The sequence below is a fragment of the Genypterus blacodes genome, unplaced genomic scaffold, assembly GCF_046128005.1.
Source record: "Genypterus blacodes isolate CSIRO-AG114 ecotype Tasmania unplaced genomic scaffold, CSIRO-AGI_Gbla_v1 ptg000067l_1, whole genome shotgun sequence".
NCBI lineage: Eukaryota > Metazoa > Chordata > Actinopteri > Ophidiiformes > Ophidiidae > Genypterus > Genypterus blacodes.
Genome location: NW_027466879.1, coordinates 2,200,540 through 2,226,892, shown reverse-complemented (window position 1 = coordinate 2,226,892; position 26,353 = coordinate 2,200,540). Strand labels below are relative to the sequence as shown.

Genomic DNA, 26,353 nt, shown 5'->3' with positions numbered 1-26,353 from the left:
ACAAAGGCCTTTGGCTGCCCTCCTCCATTCATTTCTCTCTCTTATCTTTTGTTGGAATGCCAAGTTCTATCCAAAGTGCTGTCTTCAAAATTCCAACCCAGTAGAGCCATTCTGAGATGCTCTGTTTGTCAGTAGTTCTGTTTGAGACTGTTGTCTTCTTTAGGCCCTCCTGAGTTCAGCCACTAACTGGCTCTGGCACATGTAGCGTCCTCATGCCACTCTGGTGATTGCTGAACCCAAAGTGTGCATGATGTAAACAGAGCATGGCTGAGGAGACTCGCACAGTCTCCTCCTCATGGAGCCTGCATGCGAGTGGAATGTCTCGACTCTGACAGTGAACGCCCTGCGCGGCGTATCGAGCGCCGCACGGCAAATCTCAGCCCAGCACTCCCCCAAAATCTCTGTTTATGACAGCAGGAAGGTGGGCCTAGGATGGGCAGGGCTGCTGCTTTAGTCCTTAGCACTGACTGTTACTGAGAGCGCCAGTGTTTATACAGCACAGGAAAGCGCAATACCAGCTGGCTGATAACACCAGGCTGTCACAGACTCTTGCGCTCCCGCTCAATAATTCCTTTCATCGCTCAACATGTCATCTTTTATTCTTGTCTCTTGGATACCACCTAAACAAAATTAATTCAACCATTTCTTAATATCAAATATCAACATGATCTTAATTCATGAGTAAAGAGATCTCATTCCACCGCCGTGCAGGTAATTTTGATCATTTACTTAATTGTGTTTTTTCTAACCTGTGGTTGACACGCATAAATAACATCAGCGTTTGGTTTTAATTATTGAATTACACTTTCGCCACATGCTGAGGAATGAAAAAAAAGCTACAGAATGTTCTAATAACTATATTCATTGGCAATAACCTTAATGAACTGCAGGATAAATCATAGCGGGGAAAACTAGATTCATTGTACCTGCCCTAATATATGCCACTGTAGATCAAAGTGCAGTGGATAAAATGTTTAAAATGATTTAGCCTTTTGAAAGCTGGTCTATTAAATTACAGGGCATTTCTTCTGTTTGATGAATGGCAATGGTAAGGTTACTTGGTGGTCTGTAAACAGATAGGGAGTGTGATAATAAACACTATGGCCTCTGTCTGTTGATGTGTATGGAGACAGTCTATACCCCACAGTTACCAGTAGAAATGCTTGTGCTATCACACTGGCAGCCTTAGATTTTTAATTAGCATGCCATTTCATATGACTGTAGACATTTCAAAGGGCTGCTTTGTGCTCCCCCTTACAAATGTCTCTCTCTGCGTTTGATGTCGGCCTGATGTAAATACAGGCAATTAAAAAGAAGCCCAGGGTTGGAGACGCACAAGGTCCGCCTAATTAAAACACAAACAAAGGTACAAAGCAGAAAACACCTTAAGATCTAAAGTGTTATGATGAATCACAGCTTCTATTAATTGTTAGGTTAAAAAATTGGCACAAAAGGCAAACATTCCTGTAAATCTGAATGAATGTGTGGCCTTCCATATTCCCGGCTCATCGTTTGCCATTTCCCCAAACAAATAATGAGCTCCATGCAGGCGACCTTGTGACACTCTTCCCTCAATAGATAACAACAACAAAAACAAAACAAATCATGATAAGCAAATAAAGTCCTTGTTATCTTAAGCAGACAAGTAAAAACGAATTTTAGTCATCGTTCTTGTTGAGGATAGGTAAGCAAGTATTGTGACAATTCCACAAGAATCGCAGAAACAAAATGAATAATTTCACATATTGATTTTACATTATCTTTGTACTGATTAAAAGTGTCCGCTAATATAAAATGTCCCTAGCATTACTCTATGCTAGCTAAGCATCTCTGCTATTAAATAAACAATGGCAGCGGAGTCAAACCTGCTAGCTAGCGACATAGTAGCATCCTATTTAGAGTTAAATGGTACATTTTCATAAACGACGTCATGTAAATAGTTGTAGTGAATGGGACGTCTTTTCACTTTTCAGTATGAAAACCTGCCGCGTCTTCTTGTGAAGTAAAGACGAGAAGACAATTAGCCGCGTCAATGCTAGTTTGTAGCTTGCAAGGTTAAATGCTTGCAGCTCTTGCCATAGAGATACAAAATAATAATTTCTAGAATAATTGACCAATCAGAATTGTGCATTATAAAGATCCATGTTATCGTTTCCCAGTTTCTAATTTGCCATTTTAAGAGCCTTAAAATTGTCAACAATCTTTGCAGAGGAGAATAGTTGCGTGAGGAAACAACCTTGTCTCTCCTTCAGAGAAACAATAGTTGTAACAGAATTTGACCCAGGGCTTTACCCATGAAAGACATTCTTTCACTCCAATTGTGTTCAAACATGCCCAGAATACTTTGTCCTGCCGAACACACAAGCACAGTACACAAAACAATGGTATCAACAACATCTGAATTTTGCCTTTCAAAGTATGCGAACCCAACCAGCCGTTTAGCTCTTTGTGATGACACATGTAATTATAACATATTGTCATGTTGGTTTTGGTTACAGAATGTGATGTTTGTGTGGTGAAGACACCGTTTTAGGTTTTAGAGGCAGCAGAAACAAGCGCTGTAATCCAGTACAGGCGGTGTACTTAAGACAGACATGGAGAATGGGGTTATTAAGGGTTAATGATTTCAAATCTCCCATCTGTTTTTTTTTGTATGCTGTTGAGGCTTAGCATCAGCATGGGCAGGTGAAAAGGAGTTTGAGAAGGAGCATTAGTGGCGGATTTCTTTTCACAAGCCAATTCCAGAGGTAACTGTTTGTTTTCATACCTGAGCTTAGCTGTCAATCTGTAGGAACGGTGAGGAGGGAGATGAAATCTCCCAAACAAAACCACAGAGCAAGAAAGGGAGGCCGGCTGGACGGGCTCCAAACCACAGAAAGTAGCAGATAATAGGAGGCAAGGAAGGAGGAGTGTGTGCGTGTGTGTGTGTGTGTGAGACTGTGTGTGAGATAGAGAACTAATAGGATCAAAAGACTGTAGACACTTCTATATAGACTTTACATTTTGATTATATACTTATAACTAAAAATTAATAATAAACTTGTGGAATACACTTATTACCAAGGAGCTCATGTTGCATGTGTCTTTTGGTTGGTTGGTTGTTTCTTGTTTTGATTTTTTTTTTGTTATTACTGGAAAAGCCCCATCAAACCCAACCAAAACAAACTGTATATATCACACACAAGCCGTGACTTACTCAACCGAGGTGTTAAAGTTTCTCTGTTGGACAGTTTTGCAGCCCCCCCATCAGGGGGAAAAAGCCAAATGCATTTACTCAAACTGAGGGAAAAATGTTTTTTTAATTGGAACACAAGCTGTATTCATTCTCTTGGAATTTGCTTTAAAAAAAAAAAATAAAGCTTAACATTGTACACTGGCATTGAAACGGCAGCTTAAATTCTGAAGCGCAAAAATCAGGGCTCTTGCACTGTCACAATCAATTGAGAATGGTTTGTACATGACAGTGGTAGGGTGCTCACAGACAGTCCTGTGGCAGGCAGATAAGTGGAAGCTGTTTAGGAGGAGAACACAGGGCAGGGCAGCAGCTGAGGCTGATTTGATGCTGGCCCTACCTGGGCTGGCTTCACTCCTGCACAGACAGAAAGGACTCCACTGTGTGAACACAGAGCTCATATTGTTCAGCCATCTGGGTAAGCTTCAATACATGATTATTCACTCTGAAATTTTACTTTATTCTTAATGGCTTCCATAAAAGTAGGCCTTTTGATTCCCACTGGAGATGTACAGGGAAATATCTATACATACGGTCCTATTGCTCCCTAAAGCTATATAACTCAGCATGAAATTAAATATATAAAGCAGCATTCATACGACAATATCATCTGTTTTTTTCCACCGTTAAGTGTCTATTTTTACACCATGCAGTATAGAAATGCTATATTTCTATGTATATATATTATATATTGCTATATTGTAAGAGATTGAGTCCATTGCACTTTCACACAAAAAAACGCGTGAAAACACACAAACAACACAAAACCGTATCTGTCCAGTTGCTCCCATCAAAAATGCCTCAGTTAGCATTTTCTCCACAACACTTCAGTCAACTGTTTGCCCTGTGCACTCAGGTGAAATATGAGCCACAGTAAATCATTATTCCTCAGGCCACATTTGCCAGATGAATGTACGAGAGTGTTGGACTGTGTGTTTTTCTCCTCTAATGAATTGAGGAATTTAGCTTGTGGCAGTGGAGGTAAAAAGGAAGTGCTGTGCTCGCGTGTGTTTGTGTAAATGTGTGTGTGAGACCAGGATAGAATTTTCTATTTGTACGTTGAATTATATCCCAATGGTTTGTCACGGTTTATTTTACTAACGATTTTCATATTTGTGTACCACTTTTTATGAACACACATTAATCCTATTTTATTTGGATTTGCAATGAATGTGAAGGATTTACAGACGAGGACTCATCTAGAAGCAGTCAAAGTAGAGATATATCATTGAAAATTGACTTTGCCTGAATCAATTCTCAATAGGCACTCAAATTAAGATTTACCTAAATACCTGAAGCATTTATTTAATATAAGATGTACATAAATATTGAAAGTAAAGGTAAATGCTGCTTAAAAAGCCTTTTCGTCTCATTCCATCCCTGTGTGCTTTATGAAGTTTGTGTCTTTGAATTAACCGAATCTTTCCTCACTAAAATCATCAATCACAATAAGTATTAAGTATTGGAACTAAGTATTTTCACTTCATTAGATGAGGACATAGTGTCTTACACCCATGTGAACTTGCTGTCTCACTGCCTGGCACGTCAAGCTTTCCTGAACGCAATGTCCATCCACCTGGCCCACACAGCTGATCAATGAAGTCCATTTATCGGTTTAAATTCAATCAATAATTCTGAAAATCTATATTTATTGGATGCTGATGAGGTTGTTGTCAATCATTATAATTCCAATATGGCCACAGCTTGACTCTGTGACTTGTCTCAGCTGTATTTGCTTAACTTATTTTCGTTTAGTAGCGCTCATCATCTGAATCTAACCCAGACAGAACATATACATCATAGACATCAGTCAAACAAAGGCTTGAAAGTCTTTTGAAAGATCTTTTGTGGCATAGATTGAGTCCAAGGTAACAAGAAGATTCCAATTCACTTGTCAATTGTATAGATTAGTCTAATGAATAAATGTTTGCGAAAAGAATGAAATAACATCTCACTCTTTATTCCTTTCTAAGGTCTTGTAGACAGTAAGTTGTTGCCTTGATCAGTCTCTAACAGGCTTTAAGCGGTTTGTACTCGACCTTGGAAGTTCCGTATGGTTTTTACAGGCAGAGGTCAGATTCCTCATAATAAAGACCTTAGAAGATGAATAGAAAGACTGGAGACATTCTTTGTTTTTATGCAGTGCTGATAACACACTCCATAGTACCAAGATCTCTGTTTTGATGTTTCCATTACAGAGGCTGATAATCTGAAAGAACAGGAACTTAAGTTTTTGATGACTTCAGGATAAATTTGAATGTCGAGGCGTTCCCTGTGCTGTAAAACAGTCAGGTCAAGCCTTTCTCTTGGCTTTGATGAAGTACCTTGTCTGGTGTCATAGATAGACAGTCAAGTGCTTTAGCTTTGACATTAGCATAATTATACTGAAGAGTGAGGCTTCCTCTATCATCAAAATATTAGCTTCCATCAGCGTTCAGCATGAACAGCAGACCCACGGTAGATGAAGTGGTCTTTTACTAATTGCCTCTCCACGCCAATAAAGAAATATCAGTTGCCATCGCATTTGAAGCATTTTAATTCTGTAATCTTGTTTTAGAATAACACCTGTCGACACAAACATAAGCACACAAACCTGCGTGTGCGTATCTGTGACTATAACAGCACGCCACCGTCGTGCTCATAGTAAATGGCTCACGCACTGAACATGTACTCAACTGCGGTGGACCGTTTTTTTAAGAAGTCTCAGCGACGTTTAGACCTTTGCTACGTTCACATTCCATGACTTGAAGTTTTTATTTGATTCACATTGATTCATGGTGATTTCTCTGGCATTATGGTGTTTAAATAAAATCCGTTAAACGCTCGTGTAAACATACCGAGTGATACTGTATGTACACGTGCATGGAGGTGAGACATGAAACAAAATGACCGTTCTCACAGCAGACACATTGCCAGAGATCGAGTAGGAATCGGAGACAGGACCCCATATGTTGTCGGCAACCGTGTCCAAAAGACCCTCAGATTTTGGCCACCTCAACCTGTAACGTGAACGTGGCGTATATACAATGATGCCATAGGAGAGCTTAAGGACTGAGATTCATAAGGTGCCAGTGGATGACATGTGTTAGTGAGTCATTTCTCATGCTTGTTAATGCTGATTTACTGCCAGATTAGCAGCTTTTATATCATGACAGGGGCAGCAAGCCAGGTAAAACAGCTGTTGCTCATATTGTCTTGGTTGTGGGACATGGAGACACTTTAACACCATATTACTGGAAACACATATGGCCTCATGGCATTTCTCAACGAGTGTGTACATACAGATTTAGAGCAAAGGGATACCATAAAACCTGCAGTTGTTATTTTAAATCGGTTTTCCGCCAATGTAGATCCGCAGTGTAGCAGATTATTCAGACCAAGGGATGAAATGTTTTAGTCATATTCAATTTTTGTTGAAGTGATTTTGTGCTTTTGGGGAAAGCTCAGCGGACTGAAACTCTATTTGAAAAACGACAGAAAAGAGCAGTCGTCACCATTAGCAGTTAGTAAATTGGCTCTTTATGTTTGTCAGCAGCAGAAGGGACACGGGGTCGGATGATCAGAGTTCACATGGAACTGGACTGGAAATCCTCTGATGCACTGTGCATTCAGGGGTTATGTACCTTTTATCGCTTGGAGTAGTATATGACAAACATCTGCATGCACTTATTTCTACATTCAAACACACTTTGAGAGAGTAGATGAGAGAGAGAGAGAGAGGGAGGGAGAGAGGGAGTCTCGGCATGCAATGCATTTTTGCTATGTATGTGGATACAGCCTGGTACAGTCGAAGCATTTAGAAAAGTCTTAATTTACTAAGAATGGGCTTCAGCATATGGAAGAATCCACAATTGCCGACTGATGGAGAGACAAAGAAATTCCCGTCCTCGGGCGTTAAAAAAGTCATTCAGATCTGTTCATAATGGCTCAGCTGTCCTAACCAAAGGAAGGGGAGAGAATGGGGTGCCTTGTGATTTTCCCCCTTTTCGCCCTCACCCTCCCTCACTTTTCTTCTTTTTTTGTTCCTGAATCTTTTATCTGTGTTATTCACTCGGGACTCTTCAAAGTAACAAGCCTCCTTCTTTTTCCCCGGTACTGGACTTGGAACCCAAATTAGAGACTGCTTGATTAGAGCAGGGAGGAGGGAAGCCAAGAGAGAGGGAGATGTGGGTATTGGACAGAACAAATCGCACCCCTACAAAGTGCCTTTTATCTAAAGACCCCAAGGCTCAAATACCCCCATCCCTCCCCGAGCAACCATGGCTCTACTTGTTTTCCACTTATCATTTATTTAGTCACCCGTTGATGTTTTCTGCCCTACTTTGTGACGTATAAAAGAGGAGGAATCTCAAAAGGTGAATGCTGAATGGGCTGAAACAGAACAACAACACAATTTCACCCGTCTCCTTCTCAAATGTGTCAGTCTAGTATCTCTTACGCTAACATGGTGGCCTGAGAAGAAGATGAAGAAGAAAACAAGAAAGAGCCAACACAGCTTGACCACTCGCTCCTGGGATCTTCTGGGGCTTCAAAGGCGCTGAGCCGCCCTCGTATTGTCCGACTGAACTTCACTCTTCTAACAGAAGGGTGTCACAACACGTTAGACCCGACCCGACCCGAGCTGTGAGGGTTTATGTAGCGCCAAAGCATCTCCAGTCTGTCTGCCTGCCATTGGAAGTGCGATGTGAGGAGACGCGTTAAGTGGCAGACCTCAGCCCCACCGCTGTTAAAAGCCATGCAATATGCAGGAAACGGCCTCTTTTGTCAGCAGGCTGGTCACAGACAGACCACGACTCTCCTCTTCTGCTCCAGCCAATAAAAGTTTTATCGACATTTTAAAGCTGATCCATAATTTAGAGCAGGAAGAAAGAGATTTTTACACTAACCAACCAACAAAACACACATGTCTGATCTTTCTCTTAAGGATGTTGTGTGTACCTCTGCTCTTCTCTTAAAAAGTCAGATTCTGCTGACATGTTTTCCCGGCTAGCTGATGAAAAGTCTTCAGAATATCTGTGTTGAATAGTTTGAATGCTTTGGGAGCAGTTTTCTTTAGTTCCGTGTGGGGTGGTGGAGCTGCAAAGCCAAACTAAAGTGCGAAAGATCAAAGTTGACAATTAACAAAGAGACAAGAGTCATGCAATTCAGAGGGCAGTCTGGGCTTCCCACAATTCAGCTCAACATCAAAACAATGGCCCCTCTGTTAGTATTCTCTTAGTGTTTGGACAGGACTGCACTCGGCACACATCCTCCAGATTAGCCCTCTGGATCCCCTTGTGGACCTCTGCATCCTTGTATGGACAAACACAAATGCACAACACACACAGAAGAAACAATGTATATACAAATTCTACAACTTTGACAACTAAAAGCTACTCTAAATGCCAAAAACAAACACACTGCTGAGCGAGCCAGTGATCATGAGATATGTGTAATTAGGCAGGGTGAGAGGGCTGTCATTGAGTCCAGATGTTTGCAACTGCTCAAGGCCTCCAGACTCAGGCAAGATGGCCCTCATCTTCACCCTGCCACGCCGCTATGATGCACACTCCTCCACCCCCCTCCCCCATTCTTCATGGTTTCTAACCTTGTTGGCTGCCTTTCTTTTTCTCTCTTTCTCTCCGTCCCACCTCCCTCCCTCCTTTGTCCCCGCAATATTGATAGCGGTGATTTATTGTGACCGCATCTGATGTGTCTTGCTGGTGACCTGTAAAATACAGCTCCTTCATGGACACAGCCAAAGGTTAATAAAATTGGTGCTGAATGTATCAATTTTACAGATAAGCCATTCACAACAAGTGTAGTCGGGTGAATAAGAAGTCAATTCAGCCCTTGGAAACTGCATGCAAGCCCGATGAATAGCTGCTTTTAGGTGCTTTTTTTTTTCCTTAGGAGGATAAACGGAGAATTGCAGCTCTCTTCCATTGCAGCAGGCAGCGGAGGCGAACTGAGGTTCAGACAAGCCTGCCAGTAAATTGCCCTGAATGGGTTCTGGAGGTTGACAGGCCCTATTAAGACAAACGGCTTTCCTCATCGGAGAGATAAAATAAATCAGGTGTTTAGTCAAATTAAAATAGTTTGAGTGGAGAGGGCCCCTGGGAGCTCTCGGAGAAACTCAAGACAGATGTGGCCAGAGAAGAGAGGAAGACACCCAGGAAAGAATTCAGCTCCTCCTGGACCCGAGCCAGACTTCACTGTACTGTTATCAGGATCTCTATGCTTTTTCTCTCTCTCTCTCTCTCTTTCTCTCTCTCTCTCTCTCTCTCTCTCTCTCTCTCTCTCTCTCTCTCTCTCTCTCTCTCTCTCCCCCCCCCCCCATTCCCCTCTCCCTCGTCGATTTTCCCATGTCTTTTTCCGTACGTTCGCCCAGATCAGCTTGTCACACAGGAGTGCAGTGGGAGGAGAGTGAGTTACTGTCTAGCCTCTCACTGGCAATTATGTTGGCTGTGTAAGTCAATGGGAGGATCACTTAGCATTGATTAGGCGGAAGGAGAGAGCAGCGCGGTGGAGCGGCTCTCTCTGTCACACACACTGAGGACATGTGACTGAGGAGAGAAAACCTACTAGCCTCTCATTGACATTTAAGGAAATATGCATACAGAATAAATGCATACTGTCCTGTGCTATTTGTTATCATACAAATCTCCCTTTTATTGGTGATTATTGTCTTTGTGCATAGAGAATTCCTTTTTGCCGTGTTGGCATTGCTGAAGGTTCCACTGTGTGCATTGATCCCTTTCAGCGGAGGTCCAGCGTGTTGCTTGAACGGCCACATAATGGAAACTTGGATAGTTTTTTAAGTCACTTCACAACACACTCAACACTTTCTTCACATTCACCCGGGTAGTCTGACACAAGCTGCCATCTCAGTTTGACAGCTCCCTGCAGCTCTTTGTCTATTGGCCGGGAACAATAACTTCCCATTCTCCCTCACACTTTGAAAGCTGTGAGCAGCAGCTACAGTGAGATAGACAACTCCAGGCTGTGTGACCTTAACACTCCTAACGAATGCACTGCAGTCGGTTGTCGCCAGTGCGGTTTTCTTTGTACTATACATTATGTACAGTACAATAGCACAATGTGATGATCGGTGTGTGTGGCGGGTCATTTTTCTATATTTAGGATCATACAATGACCACAACCTTCAGCTTTTACAAAACTCTCCACCCTGGTTATTCTATGATGCTTTTTGTGCTTTCCCCTTTCTCTTTCTCTCGCTCTCTGTTTTTTTCCCCACCCCTCATCAGACTCTGTATTTGCGTCTCAAGCTCTCCACCTTGCGTCTAACCTTGCTGCTCCTTACTTCCCCTCAGGTACTCCAGAGAGCCTGGCAGAAAAGGAGCACCAGCTCTCCACCATGATCACCCAGCTGATCAGCCTGAGAGAGCAGCTCCTGGCTGCCCATGATGAACAGAAGAAGCTCGCTGCCTCACAGATGGAGAAACAGAGACAGCAAATGGAGTTGGCCCGTCAGCAGCAGGAGCAGGTAAACTTACATGTGCTGTGTGTCACTTTCTCCCCTTTATTTCCTTTTCTTTCTGTCTCTGTCTGTCCTTCTCTCTTCAGTGTTCTGTCCCCATCATCTTCAAACTTGTTTACTTTATTCCTCAATCTCCTCTGTAATATTTCCCATTAAATACATTTGTGACAAATTGTCACTTATCCCTCTATCTCATATTAAATTTCATGGCTGAAATATGCCAATAAAATCTCACTCCTCGCTATGAATTTCAAATAATATTAGATTTAAGAGATGTTATATTCTATATTAGCTGGGATATTTTCTCTGACTCAGTCATGCTCTCTCGCCCACATTTATGCTGTGTGGGGGGAAAAAACGTTATTATGACTTGTACTAACAAATGTGAGCAAATGTGTGAATTAAACGTTATATTAAACCTGGAAGTCCTCTATATCTTATAAATCGACTCCTATTAGAACAAGCCCGGCATTAGATTTGCAGCACAAATCAGGCCAATGAGCCATATTGTACAAATCAGCAAATTAGCAGAGGCCATGAAGTGTGTTAATGTCTGGGAAGAGATAAGGACACAAACTATCCACACAGGCGACACTTTTATTATCACCAGCCAACCTAATGGCTATGAGTCAATTATCAGCAAGGAGTTCACTCAGAGTTTTCCCAGCACACTGTCACAGCGTCCTGTGCTAAATGAACACATAGACCATCTACCTTGGAGTGATGCATTTGGTCATAGTACACTAATAATACATTAACTGTATTGATTTCTTTTTCAATCAATGATATCCGTTTGCAAACTACACTCTGTAGGCTTTGTAGGCTCGGCTCTGTAAATGAAGAGTTCCATAGGATTTTTTATATTTTGATCTCATTTAAAAATGGATGGAATACTAATAAAATGTAACGGAGAGGGAGAGGGAGAGAGGGGGGAGCGGGGGTGAGAGAGAGCGAGAGAGAGAGAGAGAGAGAGAGAGAGAGAGCCCCCTGAGAGCTGGAATGTCATCAAGCCATCAAGATACAACACAGTAATTAACTGTTGACACTCGTGAGGAAGCCAGCACAAATTAATCTTGACACATTTGCAGACGGCCGATATCTTACAGTGAACACTTTGTAATTATATTTAAAAATGAAAATTAAATGACACTTAAAACTAGGTTGTCATGCTCAATGAAGTAGGCATGTATAAAGAGGCAGTGCGGGGATGAGAAGGCTCGTGCTCCGGCGGTCGCGACGACTGTCATCCATATCCAGCCTGCACCAGTTATCTCCATCATAACCGTATTAATCTGTCCTGTATATCATTTAGTCTCCTTTAATGTTACAGTTCAGTACAGTTAATTTGATTTTCATTTAGAAAGTGTAGAAAATTAAATATGAATTTGTATTTGAAGATGCTGCCTGGTCTGACCTTTTAACTCTTAGAAGTAACAAGAAAATCCTCCTCTTCCACACTTTATTCCTGAAACTTCTCTTCCCAATTTCCTTCCTTCCTTCTTTATTTTATTAAGAATATTCTACAAAAACAGATTTTATTAAATTACATATTTGTAGTTGCTTTGAATATAGAAACCAAGTCTTATTTTAGAAAGATTTCTGACCGAGTTATACTCAGATTTGGGAGAGTCTGATAAAAAAATGCTGTTAAACTACTAGAAAAATAAATAGTTAAATAAAAGATTTACATTTAGATAAGGTATGACAATAGAATGGAAACCTGGAGAAGACATAATAACGTGTTTGTTTAGTCCTCACTGAAATAAGGAAACATAACCAAAAAAAACCAGTAAGTCCAGTAAAGAACATTTAGCTGTATAAAAACCAAACTATAAACTCCAGAACATGAACTTCCAGTCTGTTATCCAAGTAAAAACACGATGACAGTGATGTGAATACGACGGAAATTGCTGTTATCTTCCTCTTCCTCACATAAATGTAACAGGACTTTACTTCTATCTCCAAGCAGATTGCAAGACAACAGCAGCAACTTCTGCAGCAGCAGCACAAAATCAACCTCCTCCAGCAGCAGATCCAGGTCAGTGCATGACTTTCCTTCAGCCTCTCACCTTCACTACACACACGCTACACACTTACACACCACACAACCCCTCACCCCACACTCTAACATCAACTTTCTTTTTTTTTAAACGTGTCACATTTTTTTGTGACTTTATCTTCCATTTTTGTGTCACACTAACATTCCTCACTCTCATCAAATGTTAATTGCCGGTTGTTAATTGGGAGGGCTTTAAAATATGGAGGAGAATAATTAGCACATCTTAATGAACAAAGAAAAAAAAAGGGAGAAAAGCAACAACAGCTAATGAGGCCTGTTGATAGAGCAGAGCCTGGAGGTGGGGGACATGAAAGAGGCTGGTAAATGCCTCTGAAAGGAGTGTGTCCCACCAGAGCAACGTGGCGCTCTCACACTGCACAAGTCAAACGCATTGCTGGCATTGTTTTAGACTTTAATGCCATTAGTTAACTTGTACGGCTATTTGCTGATCCACTCTTAAATCATAAGTTACGTTCCTGTCAAGCAGCCTCTAAGCAGGAAGTAGTGTTTGTGCGTTGTGTGTGTGTTTGTGTGTTTGTGTGTGTGTGCATGTTTTGTGTGGTACAGTACAGAGTGTTGCAGTGAGGGACCACCCAGGCAGTGTGTTGCTGGACATGGTCAGCCTGTACAGAGTGATCCAGGGTTGGTCACTGTCTGTGGTCAAGGCTGCGGGCCTGGACGTCTGAGTGGAGCCAGCGTTATCCTGCTGGGTGTGCTTGGTGTCAGGCACATTTCTCTCCCTTCACCTCCTCCACTCTGCTTGTTCTTTTTGTGTACAACTCCCCATCGTTCTCTCATCATCATCTCTCTCAATTTATCTGAGTTTTAAAAAAAAACTGTCCCAACCTCTTAGAGCTCCGTTCACGAGTCAGTCGGTCTGCTCTCTTTGCAATATCCATCGATCGCTGTTAGTGCATTTGAAACTTTGATTATTCTATGATTAGAGCAGTAAAACAATTGTGTTCTTTTTAAATTAAAACAAAGAGGAGTGAGATTAATCCAAGCAAGACAGATTATACAATACCGGCATATAGACTTGAAGAACCGACAACATTAAAGGCGGCATAGAAGAAGCCACATTCCTTAATCAAATATAAATAAATAATACACATTTAATATAGTTTAATAGAATCATGGCAGAGCAGCTCATAAGCTACATCAAGCAAAGAACCTCTCCCCTCATGCCCCATACCCAACATAGTCTGTGCATAAGCAAGTCAAACCTCTTAGACTGAAGTAGCTTTAAGTACAGCGACCAAATTTACTGCTTGGACATTAAAAACGCCTCTTTCAAGGACACTAGGCAAGAAAAAAGGCCTCACTGTCAACACGCTCTCCAGCAGCCTGGACCTTTCACTTGTGTGGACAAGTCTATTGGAGAAATGATTTCATATCACACTTCATGAAAGAGGAGCACAGAGCGCGACACTCGCGTCTAGAAAACACTCTAAAATCAAGTAGCACATACGGCAGTGAGGGGCTGCTATCACTCATATCATGGAGGGCCCTCTACTCCTGCTCATCCTCCTAATGTATCTCACTTTTGGAGATACTTGTTTTCATCTCAAAGTTAAAGGCAAATGATAGCAGGAAATTCCCCTTGATGTATAGTTTTAAGGGCGGTTGGGGGGTCGAGTGTGTGAGGGAATAGCCTTTTCAAACACTTGAACAGAGATATGAGTGGACTCCCTTCTTGCGGTGCCCAGTTAGCCAGCTTCTCCCCTGACCGGACCCCCGGGCCACAGATCGGAACACCACATCCACAATTAAACAAGAGTCCCGTGTTGAGGCCATCTGTTCCGCTGCCCAAACACCTCTGCTGGCTGCACCAACACAAGCTGACAACACGGACTCCTCTTAATGCGTTAAATAAGTCCAATCCTGTTCAAATTTGTGCTTTAATGCTGACTTTATAGCATTTTTCCTTCCTATCCCCTGACCTAATTCCTCCACATATTCAGTGTGATGGCCACTGCTCTCAAGTTGAAGAGGAGATAAAACACAGGCAGCCATTTTAATATATAACAGCTTTGACATCATTAGTCCTGTAAACAAGCTTTCCAGTCTGTTTGTCCCAGGATTGACCAAAGTGGTCAGCAGTGTTGGGGGATTGAGTTACTCTGCTATTAGCATGGAGCACACTAAACTTTATTGGAGACCCCACGAGCCATCAAAGCCCTTCTGTTTTGGCCCCCGGCACAAAGCTCCTCTCAATAAGACCTGGTATTGACGATGGAACTGATCACATCCGTGGACACTGTAAAGTGGACTGTCAGAGTCCACACAATAAAACCACGGGGACCGTAAGGCGAGACTGTTGCTGGCACGCTACACGTGTGCTTTCAAGGGGTTCTGTTGCACTGGAGGTAATGCAGGAGAAGTGTGTGTGTATGTGTGTGTGTGGTTGCAGAGGTTCCGTTTGAGAGGTTTGGGACGAGGCCATTTTAGTTCTCTTTTTTTTTGGATTTGCTTTTATTTCAATATATTTCAATGACGCTTCCTTTTTAATTTAGTTTTCAGAGTTTTTCGAATAAGAAGACCATGCTCATAACAACATGAGCATGGTCTTTGTCCTCTGTGTCCTTATTTCTGTCAGGAAAAAAACAAATCTACCTCTGCTGCCAACTATTCCAAACTTTAAGTTCAGGCTGTGGCAACACGTGAGGCAAGAACATCCGTGACATTAGTTTCCAACGATAAGTAGATCTAGAGTGGAGGCTGACATGCCTACTGTGGGTTTTAAATTAAAATAGAAACCAAACATTTGGGTTTAGTTTTTGTGTCTCAATTTGCTTTTTGTTGAGTTTTTATTGTGATCAATTAAGTGCTTTGGTAATCGTTTTACTTTGAGTTTTATTGAACAATAATAACCTTGGGCAGAGTGCAGCTTAATCAAGTCTCCCCTTTGAATAGCTATCTCTCTCTTTTATCCTTTCTCATCATACTTACAAGAGAGGGAGAGAGATTTAGGCTTTGTCCTTCGGGATTACAATGTCGCTTGTTTTAAGATAGCAGATGTTTTGATTGCAGTGTTGGGGGCTTATCAAAAGTGAAGGCTCAAGGCTTTGTGTGTTTTTCCCTCAGGCTTGTTTGTTTTCCTTCAGTCCATCCTCGTAGTTGAAATCATTTTGTCGCAAATTCAATCCCAGGGTGAGATTAACTCTGGATTCAGGATTTTATAAAACGTGTTAGTAAAATTGAGTCTCATTACAAAGAGTTATTCTTCCCTCCAAGTCTTTTTTCTGGTATTTGTTTAACTTGATCACCGCTCCCACTTTCTCCAGCTCCCATTTCAATAAGCAGCCTCACACTTATTCTTTTAAATGCATTTTCAATCGTATATATACATATAAAATAGTTAAATTAAAGTAAAATCAAATCAAATAGCTGTCCTCCCTCAGACACAGCACACACAGGTAGAGATGATAGTGTGTCTGTGCACAGTAATGACCTCAGTTCATGAATTTCTCAAGGATGAGACAGTAGAGATATGTACATACAGGCATGTGGAGACTCACACACGTGTGCAGAGGCAATCGTTTACAGCACACAGGCACACGGTAACCCACACATAAATACACACATCAAGAGAATAAATATTGGCTGAAAGGTCAGGGTGAACTTTATCTTCACAAACAGGCTGGAGTAAGCAGACCTCCCCAGATGAAACAGGGGGACATTATTAATAGGAAACATTTTTCATATAAGTAACAATACCACGGCATTGTCAGTCATCTTAACCTGTGGAACTCTGAGCTGGTGTGACTCGTCGACATGTTCACAAGATCTCAGAGATAAAGAAGCTCCCTTATCGCTGAGATGGTGGCCGGTATTGTCTAGCTTTTTTTTGTGAGTATCTTTGAAACCTAGATGCTCCCGCCATCAACCCGTCTTTCCTCTACATACAGCGTGTCCTGGTGTCTCCCTCCAAGCCCACAATACACACACACACACACACACACACACACACACACACACACACACACACACACACACACACACACACACACACACACACACACACACACACACACACACACACACACACACACACACACACACACACACACACACACACACACCACACACACATGCAGCGTGTGTATCTGTTCTATTTAAAACGAGCCAAAGAAAGCAGAGATTAAAAGAGAAAAGGCCAGTATATTGTGGTCGGTGCGGACTTCAAAGTGTCAGAGGCTTTCTCACATGTGGCTTTAATGGTTTAAAGAAACAGTGGGGGACATGCAAACTTTAAATGGGATTTGATGCTGACAGCCTCCATGATTAAAGATGAAATATAATTATGCCAGCATTAACTGCACATAACTGATAATGTGGACAACTCGTAGGTAGATTTCAAGGAATATAGCTTTTTGCGATAAGAAAGGGAAAATAACATCAGACAGACAAACGGACCAGCGGTGGAAACAGAAATATAATTCTTTAACATTACCATAACATTATGTGTTTCTGTGCCTGATTGATGTATGATTGATTTAATTATTCAAATATTAAAGTAGGACATTTTATTAAACCACACACAAATCCTGAGTTCAATATAAAAAGGCTCTTTCCTTCGTACAGCGTTACGTGACGGCTGCTTACTCTCAGTTAATGTATTTTTAGAAAGACATTTGGATGGCAGTGTGTTTTAGCCGCTTACACATGGATTTCCCATTTCTCTTCCCCCTGAAAGAGAACAGAAACCAGAGGCGTCACAGGGGAAGCTCTGTTAAAGTGTCTTCTGTACTATACACACACGCACACACACACACACTCCAAAAATCCCATTTAGTTAGCACCAAAAAAACCTGCTGTAATTGATCTTTTGTGTTTTTGTGGGGTTGTCATTTTATCGACCATAATCAGATGCCTGTTTGTAATGAATGTGCTATAAGAATGAAATGAACTGGGCCCTTTAGTGATGTCATTTAATGCACTGATTTACTCATTTAGGGGAGCAAAGACTCCAAAACGGCAACATTATGGTAAATCTTGTAAATCAGCCAGATGACTTTTGAAATAACCACAAGGTTGTTTGATAATTGCAGAAAGATAATAGTGCTAATTTGTGTATTCTCAGATGCTTTTGTTTTCTCTGTGGCACAAATGGTTTTCTCAGTGTGAGGCTCTTATTAATGCACTGGTGGAAAAAAAAAGCACAAAAATAGACATTGTTAAAGAGAATGTGTAAGTCCCCCAATTAGCACAGCCAGATTGGAACTGTTAGCATGATAATAAGAGAATAATAGAGCAGGGAATGATGATGTGCGTGTGTGAGTGTGTGTGTGTGCTGTGTTGTGCACACGCGTGTGTGCCTGTGTGAATGTTGTTCTTTCCCTTGTGTCAAAGAGCTCTGTGTTAGCCTGCTAGTAGGATTATGTCGGGGCATTAACAGCCGAGCCAGACGGGCTTGGCTCGTGCCCAGAGAGGCTCAGTCCAGCATGTTCATCCTCCATTTAAGGAGACTGTTAGCTGATGAAGATGTGCACATGCAAGACTGAAGATAAAAGAAAGCAGTGACCCGACTCATTAGCCCCTGTGATTTAATATATTGACACTTGGATACAAATAATTCCATTTAATGGACACTATTGGTGGGGAGGGAGGGATCAATTTAATTAGATATGAAATGTGACTTCTTGTCAGGAAGCAGAAGAAATGCTGACGTTAAATAAAGTCATGCAATTTAAACAATAAAGCAATCGAGCCCCTGTTAAAACTTAATGATGCACACAAATGTGTAATAGATACAACCTCAGCAACGGCTGTGAGGGTTTGCCAATGAAGCAGTTGCTACGGTAATGCTGCTGGTCTGTTCAAACAAATGCATGCTTGAGGAATAGAAAGAGTAAATGCTGCCTGCACCGTTTGGCTCTGTGGGACATGAGACTGTCCTCAGGGTAAATGTATGGCTTGTATACGTTTAGCATTTAAAAGTGATCTCTGAATCCAGATGCATAACTCCATGATGAAATCAGATGTAGGGACTTGCATTCAAATTGTTCTGGACAATCTTCATCCGTCCTAAATTAAGGTAAACAGAATTCTATCTTAAAACTGGATGACCAGAGAATGGAAATGCATGCGTACGGCTCGCTACAGCTAATTGATCATGGTTGATCACTGCTGCGGCAAAGGTAATTACATCTATGATTTGAGGAGCAGTTGTTAACTTCTTTGCGGCCCTAGATTGTCGGCATAGCAGCTGTTCATTCTCAGGAGGAGACATCTTCATTGTGGTAGTGTGCGTAAGCAAAAGGAGAGCGTGTTTCTGAATGGAATACTGAGACACAGAGATTAGGGCCTTTGTATCGAGACACCTTAACAGTTTGAGCAGTGATAATTAAGAGGCTCCATCTGAGAGGTACCACATGAGCAGCTGTAATGTGTGAAATCACACCTGAGTGTCTACTTAAAATTAGTCACCTGAGAGGTTTGTAAACCAGCCTAGGGACTGAATCATTTATGACACAAAGCTCCAATCTCCTATCAGCTCGCACAAGTGACAAGAGTAATCAACACAAGGCGTATTACACACAGCCGTCGTGTGTGTCCTGGGGAATGTGAATCTGCCTTTTAAATGAATGCCACCAATAACTGAACATCTATACTCGACATATAAGGCTCTGATCCCACCTTTAGCCAAGCAGTGGCTCTGATGAGTAAACTGCTTTCACGCTCCTGTTTGGAGCTCTGCAGCATTCCACAAACCTTTCCCTGGATGAAGGCGGAGGGCGGACACTTAACAGCCATTGTACCCCCACCCTCCAAAGGAAAATATCAGTTTGTGGGAGAACACATCCTCCAGTGTGATGTTGATTTAGTTTCCTCTCGCTTGCCGCGTGGACTGTGTTTTCTCTGCTAATGTTGTGCAAACTGTTTTGTCTTTGCGTTGGCTTTACGCAGCCGTCGTCCTCAGCAGTGGGCACCGGCGCAGGGAGAAGGGGCTGCATTAATAGGATCGACTGTGTGCGGGCAGCCGGCAGGGAGAAAGGGGCGCGTGTTTTCTTAGGGCTGGGGTGGCAAAGCAAAGCATTCAGCCCATGGCCAGAGCAAAAAAGGAGCTTTTTGTTTTTGGGGGGTGTAGGAGAGTCCAAGCATTCCCCAATGGAACACAATGAATGAACTATTCTGTCCTGCAGTTTTTCATAGGAACAGAATTGTAGATTTTGTTTGTTTGCTTTTTCATTTCTCAGTTCCTCTCCAAACTCCAGCCTCCATGTTATTTTAGTCCCAAAAAAACAAAATTCCTCAGTTTTATCATAAACATTACTGATTAGAGGAGTTTCTCTGACAGTCAACCAAGTACCTGTCCAGTTGCCTCTCTTAGAAACTGCATCGGATCTTCCAGCATGGTTGGAAGTCTCGTCACACTTGTTCTGTCTCTGATAAATTGGCGCCTCCTTACAGCGGCGCTCTCTGCCGAACAACAGAACAGGCTCTGTTGTCTTACTCCAGCCTCAGCAGCTGGGAGGTAATGGTGAAGACAGAGCCTCAGTCTGTCATCGGAGGACAGGAAAGAGGGGAAGCCCAGGCCGGAGTGTGGACAATACCATTACACAAATAGGGGGCCGGTGCATTTTCTTATTTCTCACAGCTATGAGACAAGGCGGGAGAAGAGGAGTCGTATTTCATTACCCAAAGAACCAATGCAAGGAAAACACATCCAGACTCTCACTGGAACGATTGGACGTATCATAGGATCTAGGATAAACACAACATGCAAAATTGGTAACCTTTCAATTTCTTTTGGTGAATAAATACAACATTTATTTCATTTAAGTGAATAGTTAAGGGGTTGATTTTTTATTGAAGGTTTTGTGGGTATAATATCAGTATAGTTGGTGGAAAATTAAACCAGTCTTCATGGTAGAGGAGTTTTTAATCTATAAACAAAACTATATTAAATAGAAATATAGAGGCTCTTTGGTTGAGCATGATTAAAAAAATCTCAATTAAAAATGAGTAAATGTAAATATTTCATGTTGCATTCTGATGCCTAAAACAACATTACGCAATCAGACTTCAACCTGTTTTTACTATTTGATTATAGCAACAACTAACTATAAACATAGGCTAACATAGAGACACAGAAGCGTCTGTGCTCCTGTGAGGCTGCAGCTTCCTCACCCTGACATGTTGAAGAGGTGATATTTCAGACCTTTACATCCATGTTATTTCTTAAGCCTCACACTCTTAAATCCCTCTATTTCCCTCTCCAGCCACATCACATGGATGTAGCCGGCTATCTGACTCCACCGTGTCCAACTGTCTTAAAGCCTCACTCGGACCCCCTGCTTGGCTTATTCCTATTTCCATACGGCGCGGACGTATACTATACTGTACGCTGGATAATGATGCTGGCCCCGAACTCACTCGTGGGTTTGTGTTCATGGCGGTTCTCTTCTTTTCCGTCATTACACGTGCTGTGTGAGGGAGTCTCACTGTGTGAGGCCAGGATACTGCAAAAACTTACATTTAACTTCTGAGAATATTTCATTTTACTTCAATTTAACCCCTTCCTCCACCAGAAAAAGACACTCTATACTTTTATATTTAACATCGTCATCGTTTATATTTAATGTCGTTTTAACAGAGATCTTTTTAAGGGTGAAAGGGATAGTGTGTGTGTCTTACTGTGTACACTCTCACACAGTCAAACACAGGGCGTATAATGTAAAGAGCTCCTTCTAAGCAGAACAGAGCTTCAGTTCTTATTTTCCAATTACTCTTCTCTTTTAGAAAGTGACATTTCATTTAAAATACTTGCTCACGTATTTCACATCACCTTTCACGTCTGGTCAGAGAAACATATTTTACCTATGTAAGGTGGAGGGATTTAGGCTGGGGCGTGGTGGTGAAGGGGTCACAGGGTTGGACGAGCCTACTTCCAAACTACCGTCTGCTTAATACAGACATATTGCAGTGGCTGCTCTCCAAGAAGGCTTGTTTTACTGTGTAAGGAATTAGAGGAACAAGAAGTCATCTATTGGTTATTCCCTCTGGATGGCCTGACCTCACTCAAGTGACTGGGTTTCCTGAACAGCAAGTCATATAGTGCAGTCAATGTGACTGATGTGCAGCCTCACACTCCAACATATCAAAACAAACGGATGTCCAAGTCAACGCTGTACCCCTACAATCCAGTGAAAATATGAAGGAAACTTTTTCCAAGTACAGAAATGTATTGATCGCTGGCTTAAGGTGCCAGTGTTTAAGTTCTATAGGCAAGGCTGCAGGAAGGAAGTAGGGAGAAAGGTCAGAGACTTGAGCAGGACAAAGGTCCTTTGTTGGTGACCTGAACGTCTCCTGTGTACTGTGCCCTCACTGCTTCCACAGCAGACAAGCTGGAATAATGCGCTTCAACCGACTGGGTGGTAATATGAAGACTTTCATTGAGGCCAGAAGGCAGCAGCAGCATCAAAGTCTGCTTCAAGTCTCTTATTGATCTATCGGTCTGATTATCATTATAGACAAACCCAATCAGCATCACATCGTAAATGGGTTCGATCGATGTGTCCTTCTGCGCTGCCAGTGTGTCACTGTGATCAGAGCAGTGGTACACACACACACACACACACACACACACTCTGCTGGAAAGTTTGCATACCTCTTGAATTACCCACACATTCATGGTGGTGGGTTAATTAGCTGATAAGTGACTTGTATGGGAGTAATACACTTTCATTGGAAATAAAAGAAGATAAATGAATTTGCCTGAAGTAACACAGAGGACTCAGCAGCCCAGAAGTGCTTCCACTGAGTGATTTTCCTCCTGGTTAGGCTCCAGTGCAGTGTACACCCAGCGAGCTGTGTACACAGTGGCGGGTGTTAAGCATATCCTGCTGTCTAGTGTCAGTTTTGCTGTGTGTGCTGCTGTTGGGATGTAGCCAGACTGCCAGCTTCCTCAAGATCACTTTCCCTTCAAATGGATCACCAAAGGTGATTTCTGCTCACAGCCGTTTGGTGTGCAGCTCAGCGGAGAGCATGAGGGAACAACGTGTGAACTATCAGTTCTTACAGGAACAGCTGGAGTCTATCCTGCTTGGGTGAAATTATAGAATCCCCCCTATAGAATATACGGAAAAAAACAGGATAGCTGCGGATCTGACAGCTCTTAATTTACAGGTGTTTTATTAAAACGAGATGTTTGTGAAATACGAGGCCTTCTCAGAATGATTATTAAATTTGTCACTCTTACAGAACATAAACCAGATTATGAAGAAGTCAATCCTCGTGAGCTTATTCTTATAAAACACCTGAAGTGGTTTCACTTCTCACAAGGCTCCTCAAGGTGAATGCATGCAGATGATATCCATCTTAAGTATCCATGTGAGAGGTGTGTTAAAAGGTGTCAAGTAGGAATTAATCAAGATATTAGACCCAGGATCTCACTGATCCTTTCAAGCTAATAACCATAAAAACACAGCGGGACAAAGACAGATGTTTGTCTTCTCCCCCCTTTTGTCCTAAAATTAGTTAAATAATACTGACAGATTACAACTCTCTCATATACCTTCACATGGGACCTGGTAGTTTATAGTGTGTGTAAAGGCCTGGTGCTGGGCTTTAGAGGGGCAGCCAGCAGGGGGTCTTCAGGCCTCCTGGGTGCTGTGAGATGCTGAAACAGACAGTGAGGAACATGGGTGTTGACAGGGACCCAAGTGAGTGTTGTAATGTCCTGTACATCTCCATTTACACTCTTGTAGCTGCTTGCTCATACGTGTTTGTAGGTTGGCTGCTTGCCCACATTTAATGTATATTAAAATGAGAAACCATTTTTAAGTTATTAGGTGCAAATCTTTTATTGCACTAAAAGAACCGTTTACAAATACACACAAGTTTAACTTCATTTCTAAATTGTACAGCTTGATCAAATACCATTAAGAATGCATATCTTCTCTAAACATTTAAGATGAAGAATGCATAACATATTCAGTACAGCGTCTGGATTTCACCTCTGCAAATTGTAAAAAAAACAAAAACATTAGAAAATATTTGTGTTTAATATGTGTGTGTGTGTGTGTGCATACTACATGTGCTGTAACGGCAAGGGCGCTCTTTCATGTCTTGTGTGTCTTTTACACCTTGTGTATTTACACATCAGAGACGAGCGTGAGTCTGAGCCGCCTGACTCGCCCCCCTACGGGCCGACCACAGCACCAGCTGCTGTCACACACACACATATACACTCTGTGTTTTCTTCAATAACCTGATTAATTTACATTCCTGTTTGCTTTAAAGACTAAAATTGGTGAATGAACTTGAAAACCTGAAAACAAGAGGAGTGCTGATTAGAGCTCATACCTCTGCCAAGGCTGAACAAGACAAAATGTTCCTTGTTCTAATGAAATATTCTCTCATTAGATCTGAAATCCTGCTTCTATTTTTTGTTATTTTGGAAAGTGAACCCAGAAACCATATGAGACCACAGCTCTATAGTCTGTCCTTTAGACAAATGCTGATTTCTTTTTTTGCTGAGATTTATGTATTACTTTTAAAAGAATTGTCACAAATATAGGAGAAAAAAAGGACATTTCTGCTTAATTTCTTTAAAAATGGCGCTGGACTTTTAGCTTAATCCTGCTGACAAACCAAGCAACATATTCTCCTTGGTAGAAGTGTGTATGAAACCATTCCACAGCAGGAGTGTGACCAAACAGACAAGTTAAAAAAAATAAGACTTTTTCTCACTCACACAAAGCCAAAAGCCCTCACCAGTTTATCCATAATACAGCTTCATTATCCTTCAAAGTATTCTACTTGCTGTAAAAGTACAAGCTGATTCTATTTATCAAACAGCTCCGTCTCCTTGAGAGGGAAACAGATTGCGTGCTGGCCTGCTACAGACTTCATCAGGTCATCTGAATTGATGATACATGTTGCAAGGCGGCTGAGTTCCCCCGGAAACCTCTGTTGGAGCGCTGCTGGCAGAGACGGGGGCCTCAGCCAAGTCTGTCTGACTGATCACTACAGATGCTCCTCTTCAAGTATTCCGAGTCAGATCCTTAGTGCCGGGTCTTGAGGGACAAACAATAGCACCTGTTCCTCATAAGATAGCCCATTCATGTATCTTTAATGAAGCCTGGGGGCAGATGGTGTGAAATGACATTATCCAGTACTTAGCACTGCTAAGACAAAGGAAGAGCAGTGCCAGCACAACAATGCCGCTGTATTTATGAGGAGAAGGCAGGACGCTGCCCAAGTGCTTCGCTCACATCTGCTCCACTTCACTCTGCGCCTCCTCAAGATCATCTTGGCAATAGAAATATCCCGGGCACTCGGCCCATACATAGATGAACTTGAGGGTAACACTTAAACAGGGGGGTTGGGTACGTACTAACAGAGGGAGACGCGCACACACACACACACACACACACACACACCCTCTCCATTTTTCTGCATACTTTTTTTAGTCTTTCACTTTACCTTTTAAGAACAATCAGAACAGTGAAAATGCGCCCAGCTGTTAACTGACAGCTCGACTAACGTGCAATATTTGTTGCCACCTTAAAGCTCCTCAGACTTTGATTTGCCTCTCTTGTCTCTGACATTAGTTGCCGTGTATTAAACTTTAATGCTCGGAGCTCATTACTGCAAATCACAACCATTCAAACTAAATGCATTTATTTTCTTCCCCTTCAATGCATCTTTACACTCTGTCTCGTTTCAGCGGTCATGGATATTCTGCTCCATATTTTATAGTACTAATTGTCATAAAAGTTAAAAATTCCTGGTATAGAGAAATTATTATATGGGAGTGTTTTTCACAAACAGCTAAAGCAAATAAATTGTGGAGTAAAGTGAATAATGCTAAAAGATATAAATGACACATTCAAAGCATTTATTTATTATTATTCCCTGAATGTGGCTGAGTTTGTTCTGCTGATTTCATTTGAATAAGTATCGTAGGGGCCAAAACGTTAGAAAAGCAGATACCAGAAATTAAAATATCTTTATAAAGGCAGAAATTTGCAGCTTATCAAGAATTTATCACTTTAAATTGCACTTTTCTGTACACTGTATCTGTAAGGTAGCCTTTAGTTTACTGTCTGGCTCGTAACATTTTGATATATTGGAATATTAAAATACACAATAGCCGATGAAGTTGGTGGAAAAACTCATGACGGCGACTTTCTGGAGCCGTTTTTTTTTTTTCTGCCCCGTGACTGCCGCACATTTAGCAACAGTCTCCATCTGGTTTTACAGTCCAAACACACAGACAGAGAAAAGCTGTGTTCCCCAGTGTCCCCCCTCCTGTCACTGGCCCTACCTCATGTTGTGACATTAATTATTGTGTTTTTCCATATGTTCCATACATGCAAGGCCAAGATCCATCCCTCATCCATTCAGCCTGGAAACCTGGAACACAAATCCCTATAAAGCGATGTTTTATTTAAGGTCATTTGTCGCAGTCTCTTTGGCCATTTATTTTTCTTCAGCCACAGCACTTTTTGCAGAATTACTTTTAGAAGAATCACATAGTTTTGTTTTATTCTATAATTCACTTTCTGCACTTGCACTTCTGTAAAAGCTCAGTAGACACAAAATGGTTCCATTTATTTATTTTTCAGTCTAG

The 26,353-nt window shown here is 41.7% G+C and overlaps 1 protein-coding gene across 6 annotated transcripts in view; it reads left to right on the top strand.

Annotated features, from left to right (window-relative positions):
• Positions 1 to 26,353, top strand: part of sox6 (SRY-box transcription factor 6) — a 134,728-nt gene that overhangs the window by 67,118 nt on the left and 41,257 nt on the right. For 4 of the 6 annotated variants that reach the window (XM_076155544.1, XM_076155541.1, XM_076155540.1 and 1 more), the window contains 2 exons: positions 10,546 to 10,718; positions 12,679 to 12,750. In XM_076155544.1, the coding sequence (XP_076011659.1) occupies positions 10,546 to 10,718; positions 12,679 to 12,750 (245 nt within the window). The remainder of the gene's footprint in view (positions 1 to 10,545; positions 10,719 to 12,678; positions 12,751 to 26,353) is intronic. The other 2 variants (XM_076155543.1, XM_076155542.1) reach the window with 1 other exon arrangement.